Source organism: Paralichthys olivaceus, chromosome 16 (genome assembly GCF_024713975.1).
Source record: "Paralichthys olivaceus isolate ysfri-2021 chromosome 16, ASM2471397v2, whole genome shotgun sequence".
In the NCBI taxonomy this organism is placed as follows: domain Eukaryota; kingdom Metazoa; phylum Chordata; class Actinopteri; order Pleuronectiformes; family Paralichthyidae; genus Paralichthys; species Paralichthys olivaceus.
The window spans coordinates 14,012,181-14,023,333 of record NC_091108.1 but is presented as its reverse complement, the minus strand read 5'-3'; the positions used below and the strand labels follow the sequence as shown (position 1 = coordinate 14,023,333).

General features: G+C 38.7%; 2 protein-coding genes across 8 annotated transcripts in view; one reads left to right on the top strand and one right to left on the bottom strand.

Moving 5' to 3' along the window:
* The window catches only part of LOC109636993 (SPRY domain-containing SOCS box protein 4-like), a 71,529-nt gene extending 69,102 nt beyond the window's left edge, over positions 1-2,427 (top strand). For all 7 annotated transcript variants that reach the window (XM_020099083.2, XM_069511001.1, XM_069511000.1 and 4 more), the window contains exon 3: positions 3-2,427. In XM_020099083.2, coding sequence (XP_019954642.2) covers positions 3-130 — 128 coding nt within the window. In that variant the 3' untranslated portion in view covers positions 131-2,427. The remainder of the gene's footprint in view (positions 1-2) is intronic.
* Positions 2,428-10,019: 7,592 nt separating this feature from the next.
* clstn2a (calsyntenin 2a) overlaps positions 10,020-11,153 on the bottom strand; it is a 121,129-nt gene continuing 119,995 nt past the window's right edge. The window contains exons 17-18 of the mRNA XM_069511071.1: positions 10,534-10,724; positions 10,020-10,365 (exon numbers count right to left, since the gene is read on the bottom strand). Coding sequence (XP_069367172.1) covers positions 10,159-10,365; positions 10,534-10,724 — 398 coding nt within the window. The 3' untranslated portion in view covers positions 10,020-10,158. The remainder of the gene's footprint in view (positions 10,366-10,533; positions 10,725-11,153) is intronic.

Genomic DNA, 11,153 nt, shown 5'->3' with positions numbered 1-11,153 from the left:
AGCCGAGCCCCTTCCTCTAATGGACCTGTGTCGGCGTGCAGCCCGCTTGGCGTTGGGTCGGGAGCGGCTTCAAGAGATCGAGAGCCTCCCTCTTCCTCAGTCCCTCAAAAATTACCTCCAGTACCAGTGACTGACAGGAGCAGGACCAAGTGAGAGAACAGCGCCACAAGTCAGACCACCAGGAAGTGGAACGGTGGACGGATGAAACACATTTATTTAAAAAAGATGCAGACACGGAAGACGAATGGAAGAATGTCCACACTGAGAGCGCCACAGCTCAACAACGATGGAGGAGGAATGGATGGAAGGATGATGGGTGATTTGATGGTGGAGGTCCAGGCCTACATGTAGGGGACATGACGGCTCCAGATTCCTTTGGATTTCAAGCTGCTCATTTATTAGTTTTGGATTTACTGAAATAAATTATTGATGATGGGATCCCGTCAGAGTGAGCCCATCCTCTGGGAGACGGTGGTAAGATGAACACCACCACCTAGTGATGAGAGTGAAAACTGCGACGAGAAGGCACACTAATCCTACCCTCGGAGGCCTTTCTGACATACAGTCAAGACAATATGTTTGAGTTGGATACCACAGAGTGTATCCACAGTCTCCACTGGCACAGGTGACAGCCCAGAGGTCCAACAGCATTTTAGCACTGTCTTTTTTTTGTGGTGACTCGGAGCCCGACCTAAAGCTCCCACTGCACGCAGAGTAGATGGAAGCATGGCTGCAGGGGGAATGAGTTACTGGCTACATGCAGATATTTGGTGATAGCCCCTTTCAGACATGGTATAATTAAAATATTAAGAAATAAAAGTACCAGACAGCAGTGGAGTGAAGAAATAATGATGGAAGGATTTTAAAGTCTTAATGTTTCTAACTCAGTAATTTGATCCTCCATCAGTTTATTAATATGGCCTGTCGTCTACTGAACCATCCAACAGGGCACCAGTACAGAATGACAGGATGCTACGTTTGCTGATGTATGTAAAATTGTTATACATAACTTTAAGATATTCATCATGAATAACAGCCAAACATTAGGGAGAGTAATTAGGATTTTTAAATCCCCCAAAGGAAAAGAAAATAGTTTTATAGTTTGATCTGAGGTGACATTATTTGGACAAAAACTGCTGAACAACCTCACTTCAGATCTTAAAAAATTCCTCTGTAACTTTCATAACTTAACAAACATTAATCAAAATTCAGTTTTTATTTATTAAGGATTTGAAGTTCAGAAACTCGCCTGATCTACTGTATCAAAGCTGGGTACGTGAGGTCTGATCAGATTTGATGGGGAATTATTTGATTAAAGAAAACAGATTTTAGCACAAATGCTTCTCACACAGTTTGTGCTGCTGCTGCTTTTTTGTGTATGTGAAAATATTCAGTTTAGACTTGCGCTGTTTTAGTTTACATCACTGGGTCCAGCTTATTGAGACTGTCATCACTGCCTGATGAAAGGGGCTTCATCACAGGGGAAAAACCTAAATCGCTGTTTAATGTTTAGTGTTAAGCTGCACTGACAAACATCCTTAACAGGGCACTAGATCATGTATTATGTAGTCCGTTGTGTCCAAAGTATTTCACTCTGAGCAGTGGAGTGCACGAGTGTGTGTGTCGGAGCTGTGGGTCGAGGCGTGCCGCTGTGGAACCAGTGCTAACATGCTGTTGGCAGTCACAGGAGCCTCCCTCCCTGCTGATGTCTGTGGCCCCCTGCTGTAGCTCGCTGGTACCAGACAGTCTCTGTCTGCTGTCCGCACAACTGTCTTAATGACCACAAACAAACAAGCAAACACACAAACAAACAAAGTAGATCTAGACTCTGGATCTATGATAAAGGCCTGAGCAGGACACAGCAACATTGCAGCGGCATCGCAGTGTTTTTTGGGCTCAGAATAAAATGCAGATGACCAACACACACACACACACACACACATTTTCTTTCCTAAAAAAGCTTGAGTCACTTTTTTTCACTTCTGAGTTTGTATCCTACATTATTATTATTGTCATTATCAATAATTAATATTATTAATGTTATTATGAGTGTGGAGTCTGATTCTGATGGTGAATGATGATGATGGTGATGTTTACTTATCACAAACTAATTCTATGTTTTTTAAACTGATCAGTGATGGTTACATTCAGGTAAACATAATACAAAGATGCTAGTGATGAAGGGAGAGAGAAATCAGAACTAGTTGATTCAATGCTGCTTTTATTATTATTTTTTTATGACTATTATAATTATTATTGTTATTATTTGTGATGACCGTGGTCCCACCTCTTTTCCCATCAGTTAGAATGGGAGAGAGCGTAAGAAGGACCATTTCAGAAAAGTTGTAGAATGTATGGACAGACGGTGCAGTGGAGACGTCAGCTGATATGAAATGTGAATAAAAAGCCAAGTGAATTTGAAAAAAATTATCCTTGTGTTTCTTTCCCTTTGACATTTGTCTTAAAACACCACAGCAGATGATTTTTAGGACCGTGGGGGATAATATACACGATGGAGTTATCCAGAAATACATCTGACACTTAGAAACAACTCACAGAGCTGCAGTAAGATGCAAAACACCCTGATGGTTCATCTGGGGTTGACACACTTTCAGAACCTAGTGTCTGAGGGAGCATTTTATCCACAGAGGGAGCCACTGGCAAGGAAAATTGGGCCGTAAACTATTTGGCTGTAAGTTCTCCCAATTTTCAAGTGTGCAGTTTCCACTTGGGAAAGTAAACAGCCAACCTGCAGCCCAGCAGCTCCTGCAGCTGTAAATCCAGCTCACACTCTCACACTCAGCCGGGGACATATTGATGCACTCGATGTCTAAAAGGGAAAAACTGCAGGGAGCAGACGGGTGAGAACACGGACGTTGTTGAGTTTTCAGACTTCATGTTTCTGCTGCACAACATGGGATCAGATGTTCACTAAAGCAACATCAGGTCTGGCTCACCCAGATCTGAAACACACAAGGGGCTGATGTTTGAGAGATCAATAGCAGACAGACGATGTAATGAAGCTCAACAGCCTCACAATCCAGACACTGTACTGTAGATCAAACAATCACAATTTGTCAGGACCAGAGACTCGGATCAACAAACAGCTTGATTTATTTTACACCAGGTAAAGACTTCTCTAAATAACATTTACAAGGTTGCAAACGCAAACCAAGCTTGTTTTACAGAGCAGGTAGCTGTATTATTTACAAAGCATAATTATAGTTATATATAATTTAAACCGCAGTTTGACAAATCCATTGTGAGAATGGGAATATGAGTTTCATATTAATTTCAATTAACATCAGATAATAGTCAGTGACTTCCAAATGTATAAAAATGGGGCTAATGGAAAGCACAACAACAACATACTGAAAGAAAATACTCAAAAATTTAAATCACACAGTCTAACAGCCCCTCATTTAAATTCACTACATCCAGATTTTTGTTTGGAGCTGCACCAAAATACACACACTTCTAAATATCACCATTTAAAATATGACTAAAAACACCTTATCTCACAATATTAAAGAAAAGTGGATCTGTGCGAAAAAGTTCATGGAAATCGGTTGAGATGTTTTTGCCAACTAACAAAAAAAACAGGGCAGAATAAAACAGTCCCACAGTTAATCCTAATGGTTTATAAAACAAGCATACCTCCTGGATGTGAGGTCAGTGAGAGAACAGTCCCACCCTCTCACAAACTGAGGAAACCTCCTGTCTGCATCATTTAGGTTCTATTTTAATTTGGTTCTAGTTTAATTTCTAGGCTCAACTATTCCACATTTAACAGTTAAGGTCTATGAAGCACATCTTTAGAATCAAACCTATTGTGTTTTTATAGATCCCATGTAATCACAAAGAAAGAGACATCTCACTTGTCATGTCCACCCCCACCAACAATGTTGTAAAATCTCTGAGTTAATGAACGTGCATGTTTCACCTCTGAAACATTCATGAGCTTGATCAGAAGTGCTTAGAGGATGAGGAAACCTTCTCCCCACACGTCTGTCCCCCATTGAATTAAGGTCAGTAACTCACCCACACAGATCCTGCAGTGACTGATCAGCTGTCAGAGGTGAGAAAGTACGCTGGTTTCAAACGTGTGTCTCTCCTGAGGTGAGTTTCCGCTGCAGGAGCTTTCCCAAGGGAACAGGAACCGTCTGAGGAACTCATTTCTCCATCGGGGGAATCAGGGTTTAAATTACGTTCTGGTGAGAACAATGTGTTTCATCCCTCAAAAGATTATTGATCCTGGATCTTGTTGTAGATTGACAATAAATCCCTCTTTTTTTAATTCCCAATACCAGCATTCCTGTCATTTGTCATGTGAACGCTAGCTGCTACATCATGACTGTCTCCAAGGAGATTACAAAACTGTGTGACCTTTTCCCCGTTTTTAAACTATTCTCCCTCTTTTATAAGGTCTCACACCTGTAAGAAGAGCAACGCTTCAACCAGAACTTTTTAAAGGTGGAAAATCCTTTTATATAGTAAAGGTTCTGCATCATAATTAACAAGTTAATGGTTCAGTGTGTTAGATTTAGGTGAAAGGGATCTATTAGCAGAAATGTAATATATAAAAAGATCCTAATGATGTTTTCACTCGTTCGTTTCATCTTAATTGTATGAATTGTTGTTTTCTTTACCCTAGAATGGGCCCTTTATATTTAAATACTTTATATTTACATCATCTCTACGGAGGCTGCCATGATTTTTATAGTCGTCCAAATTGGACAAACTAAACACCTTTTGAGTTTTTATTACTGAAGGCTACCACAGGTTCTCCTTCATGTTTGGAAGGGGAGTGTGAGGTGTTTGGTATTCAGCTGCAACATGCAACTTCACCACTAGATGTCACTAAATTCTACACACTGAACCTTTAAAGTCCTTTTCAACAGCTGACTTTTCATAGTTTTATATTATCAGCAGAATGATTAGTTTTTTATATTTACACAATTTGCATATTTAATGTAAATAATGCCAAAACTAGTCTAATTATCTATCAAGTATTCATGATAGATAATCAAAAAATGTTGTAATTTCTTCAATATTATTGGATTATTATTGCAGGTGCATTAATAGAGAAATGTCAACATTGAAGAAGAGCTAATTATACCTAGAGTGTATTATTGTATGTTTTATATGAAAAAAGTGTATATCAGGTAAATGTAGTGGAGTAAATAATACATTATTTGATGAAGCAGCAAATTGAAATACTTAAGTGCAAGTTAGTTTACAGCAGCTTGATCGTGCTTTTAAATTAAATTTTCACCACCGAAAACAATCAGTACAATTTGTGTAATTATAATGTGTAATCTATGAAAATCTCAAATCTGTAAAATACCTCAGAGACCGAAGGAACACACTGTTTGTTTCTCTATATGTCCAAATGATGCACACACACACACACACACACACACACACACACACACACACACACACACACACACACACACACACACACACACACACACTCACTGCTGTTGCATTTGCTTCATTTCAAACATTTGCCAAAAGGCTCCAAAGCAGCACTTGAGTTTCTATTCTGGGACTTAATAGGAAGCTGAGGTGTGAAAGGGTCCACAACACAACACACTTCTCTCTGGGGACGAGCAGTTTGCCTTCACAGTGGAAATAAAGACCATGATAAAAAACACAGTGTTACTGATGAACAAATGATTTGGAAAAGTGGATAATAATCATCAGTGATGTCCTGTAGTATTTCTTTATGAGTCATGAGTTCTGACTCACAGAGAGAAACAAACTAACAAATACATAGACTGTATGATGGATGATACGATGTCTCCCCAAAGCCAAAGAGTCACTATTGCCCCCTGGTGGCTGACTGCAGTTAGGTAAAAAAAATCCCCCCTCCTCCTTGTTAGGAGATGGGACATGGAGCAAACTAAAAAGTAAAAGTAAATTTTTTCAAAGATGATTTCTATCCTTTGAGGTGGTACTTAACACATGGATCAACATTCAGTCAGTTCAAACGTTCATATTCCTGAAAGGTTTGTTTGATGAGTTATTTGATGCTGTGAAGATGCAGGGAAACATCCTGATTGGATCCTAATTGGTTAAATACAATAAAGAAGAAAAGAATAATACGAGATTAAAAGAAGGAGATTCTACAACCTAAGAAAACCAGTCAAGTAAAAAGCTGAACCACGTTATTAGCAGTTAGTCACATCGGGTCCATTAGAGTGTTATTGAACATGCAGCGCTCATCAGTGAAAAGGGCCAATAAGCTGCTTATTAGCTGATTGTATTTCTCACGTCCTCGGGGGGGCTGCACGGTGTCGTCATGAATACTCAGTGCTGCTGTGAGCAGAGCTGCAACACTTCAAGTGCACAAGGTCTGAGAAGTGAAAAGTCCGAGAATTTAAGAGATGAACCCAGAGAAAGTTCAGTTAACAGCTGAATTCCTTTACATCAAATGTCTGTGATGTGACGTTTGACAGTCAGAACAGTTCTTTAAGAGAAATACTGATCACTGTAGTTTGTTGTGTGTGGATTATATACAGCAGAGAAGAGACAATAGTGAAGTCATACTGTCACATCAAATATTATAGGATGTTAGAAATTTAAATGATTGTTCTGACTGAGCATTGACGCACACACACACACAAACACACACACACACACGCACACATTTTAAATATAAACCATAACATTCAGTCACATCACCAGTGACAAATTCTGTAGACACTCACAGTGGAGAATGAATTATTTTCCTCATGACAGGACTCACCACATTCTTACATTGTGTTACATCATGAAATGCAAATAATTCAATACTGCATGAGTTTATATAAAACCTGTTAGTTCCTCATAGTCAAATCCCACAACTCGTTTGTTTCTGAAAGATTTTTTAACTGTGAACTGTTTAACACATTTTAATTTCTCATTGGACACATATTGCATTATCTTAAATCTTTTTTTATCTAAGTTTTTTCTTTATATATGTCTGTTATGTGTAAGTGAAACAAATGAATCAATGAAATGAATCAATCTATCTATGATTATATATATATATATACACACACATATATATATATATATATATATATATGTTTTTACTGCACACACTTTGTATTTTCCACTAAGGAAAGTTAGTAAAAATATGTAAATATGTTCAACATAAATAAATTTAGCATAAGTTTAATCAGAAAGACTTTCTCTATGACGCCCACTTTCAACCTTGATGACGTCACAAGGGATCTAACTGCCACATGGGCTCTCATTAATATCACATCACTTTCTTCTTACTGTGCACAGCAATGAATGTTGTACTATTTTCATCTAAAGTCTCTCCTGATTAAAATGGTTTTTTTTTTTAATTCTCTGACTTCTTTCTGTATAACTCTAACCTCAGAACTATTTTGGGATCCTTTGGAAAGTGTCGACCTTCATGTTCAAACAGCTAATTTCATGCTCACGCAGATTTCCCTTTGTAGCGGCGTGTTTTTACTGCTCTCATAAAGGTTTAACAGAGAAGCCAAATGTAAGTACACAGAAGAGACTGGTGCTCAGTTGTACAACAGAACAGACACGGCAGAAAACATTTTGTTAAATGGTTTAGAAAATGTTCTTTTACCTGTTTTGTCTTTGGCTGCGACATTAGGCACAATGAGGCTTCAAATATGAATTTCTCATAAACTGTTGTATAAATATTTCAGTCTTTTGGCCCAGAAAAACAAACAGTGTGAACAAATGCAGGGATGTCATGGAAATCAGTCCACTCTCTGTCTGTGTGAGCTCATTATGTAAAACCCAGTCAGCTCAAACATGAGATGAATCTAGGCAGCTCGCCAGATGACAGTTTATTAATTATGTAATTTATCGTGAGTCGTTTCAGACGTCTATTGTACAAACAAGAGCGAGAGCAGCTGTAGAGTCTAAAACAAGTCTTTATTGGTCAATATACAGAAAGCAGTGGGATGACCACTAAAGAGAGAGAGATCCCAACCATTTTGTTTACAAAAAGAAAAAGAAACGGATATATAAAATAACTGTCTTGAACATTTTTACAGGGTTTGTTTTTATATGTAAAAGAATCTTTTTTTTCTTGTTAATCTTTCAGAAGCACAATATGACAAAGGGAGCAAGGCAGTTGTTTCACAATGATGACATCACAACCACAGGTTCTCAAAGGCCAACAGAGGGAGGGAGGAGACAAAGAACCAGTTAGAGAGAGAGAGAGAGAGAGAGAGCTCAGAGGGATGATACCGACATGGAGAGGCATGAACTTTCCAATCATCTGGATGAAGACACACTCATGGGATTAAATCTGTTAAAATAAATGGTACAAGATGGAATCAGTATGAGTGAAATTTCTGCTTATGGTTCTGGGAAGTTCTGAGGACACCAGTAAAACAAACAATCACTCAGCGTCTTTCTCCAGCAACATTTAGCAAAGTTCCTCTGATTCACACTCTGTCAGACAGATCCGTCCGACTATTTCAAACCTAAAACATTAACTCCCCTCAGACCTTTCCATGGTAACAATCTGCAAATCAGCAGCAAAAAGAGGAAAATAAGGCTCTGAATTTGTGGGGTTCATGATATAGACTATCGTAATTGGTCTTGGAGCCAATGGAGTCCCTTGGCTGTAAGATTTGTGAAGTATTTTTACTTCTTTAAATATGGGATGAAATCTTGCATGATTATGAAATCCTTTGAATGTTTGGTAAATTAAACTAAATCATGTTACATTTTCATTGTGTTAAAACTATATCGACACTTCCTGTTGTCTTAACATGTCAAAATAATAAATATAATTTCAAAGTGATATATGCTGCATGGTTTCCTGGCCTTTGTGGTTATGTGGGTGGTGGTTTGTGCCCCATGGTCATGAAAATCTGTCCATGATAAAAAGAGGAACTTTGCCAAGTCACATTAAGAAGCCACATCATCTCTGCTCTGCTACAGGTCTGCACTATACTGAGATTTTAAGCTACAGGGATGTCCATCTGACATGCATTATGGGTAGTGTAAGATCGGGCATATTTTTGAGATTGGCCGATACTGGGCAACAAAAGTCCGGTCAGGATATCTCATCCTTCACTGCACTGATTCTCTCACACGTCTAAATGTTGGACTGTCAGTGTCTGTACTGGTTTTACTGGACCTTTAACTGCATAGAAGACTTTGTTTAAATGGAAAGAAAAATAAATATGAAAAAGCAGATTTCAATAGTAAATAGCAACAACTCCATAATTTCATCTGCTGAAAAAAGAAAGATAAGCGATCTCACCCTATATGAGGCCACTGTGTGAAAATGGTACAGGACACAAATGCAAACAGGCTCTGAAGGACATCAGCTCTGTCTCTGAGAGTAGTTTACCCACAATCAACTTTGTCAATCGGCTCTGAACAGACAGAAAAGAAATGATTTTGAAACCAAAACTAAAATCTAGGTTAAACAGATAATAATTCATCTTTGACTTGTGTGTAAATCAGGATTAATGTGGAATATTTAGGTAAAAGCAGAAGAAGATTTCTCTCTGGTCTCCAGGCCACAGAACCACAGCACTGTGATGTGTTTGGTGAAACTCAGCACTGATCACACACATGTTAAAGACAGAAAAGTGTTACAGATGTTGAGTTAATGATGAGAACAGAGGTTACACACTTAGTGACATTACAGCTATTCTATTTAGACTAAATAGGCTGAAGGAATTCTATTAAAAAGGTTTTATGGATACATTTATTAATGGGTATGTATGGGGATACGTCTCGTTGTTAAATCTGTTAATAACTCACCATCTTGCAGACAAACTCTTTAAAGAGGAAACAATGCAAAACAAATCTCAGGACACACGTAAGTGTAAATATTAAATGCGGAGATAAAAGCTTGAATCCTCCTTGTGTAGCCATTTTTCAGATTTCACTCTTCAGAGTTTGAGGTTCAATCTTATCTGACTAATTCTGCACACATACTGAAGAGCTGTGCTTGTTTGATGTATTTTTTTCTGTCTCACTGACTGTGACGTGAATCTTAATTAATGTGCATACAAATGCTGAGAGGCAGCAGCTGATTCTGTACTTCTGACTTTGTCCAGCAGAGGGAGATGTTTCATTAAAAAATAACTGGAGCGACACACTTGCAGAGACTGTTGTGTAGTTTAGTTATATATTTATGCATGTGTGTGGTCAGTATGTTATTGAGGAACTGTCCCACTCAAGTCTTCCCCTCTGCTTCCTCTTCTTCATCTCCTCTCTCTCTTCCTCCTCTTCATCGTCATCACTGTTGTCTGACTCAGCACTCGTCAATCCTTGTTCTTCCTCTTCCTCTTCCTCCACCTCCTCCCGCTTCTCTTCTTTTACCTCCTCATCCAGAGCCTGAGCTCCTCTCATGTTCTAGAGAACGGAGTGATTTAGTTACAAATCCTAAATCTGGTTAACGCAATTTGCAACAGATTCCAGTGAGTTAAGAAAAATCAGAGGGAAACATGTCAGGAACGTTTCCGTGACATGGTCCATTGGAAAGACAATAAAGGAAAACAGCCAAAAAATGTTATGAGTTACCTCCATGGGGTTGACGGTGATGTTGAGGGCAGAGTTGTCCCAGTCCACCTCAGGGTCCTTGACCTCGTCCTCGTCCTCTCTGGACCCCTCCTGATGTGTGGTGTGGATCCTGTACACCCCAATCACCACAATCACGACCAGGGCGGCGATGCAAACCACGATCACTGCTGTGGCTGCTGGTGGCGCTGTTCCTGGACGAGAAGAAGAGAAGTAAAAGGTCTCTGTTTATTTTTACGTTCGCCAATAAGTAATGTTTTCATCTGCATTTGTTTGTCTGTCCATTTGTCAGCAGGATTACAAAACACAACCAAATGGATAATTGCAAAATTCTGTGCAAAGATGTGCTCTACTGAGTGTCATTCAAGTATTAGATAATGAAGCTGTTCTCCTAATGCCCTATTTTCAATGTACAATCTTTTGGCTTAAGGTTTGAGCCTCAAATAGAATTTTATCTCTTATAGCTGTAATCCTAATTTTGTTATGGTTACCAATTCAACAATACATTTTAACCCTCAAATTCCACAGCTTAGATTTGGTTTTGAAACAGTTTGTCCCATTAATGTATTTACAGGTGTTGTCTCTTCATTTTGCTTTTGTTTTCAATTACAAATAATAGTTTG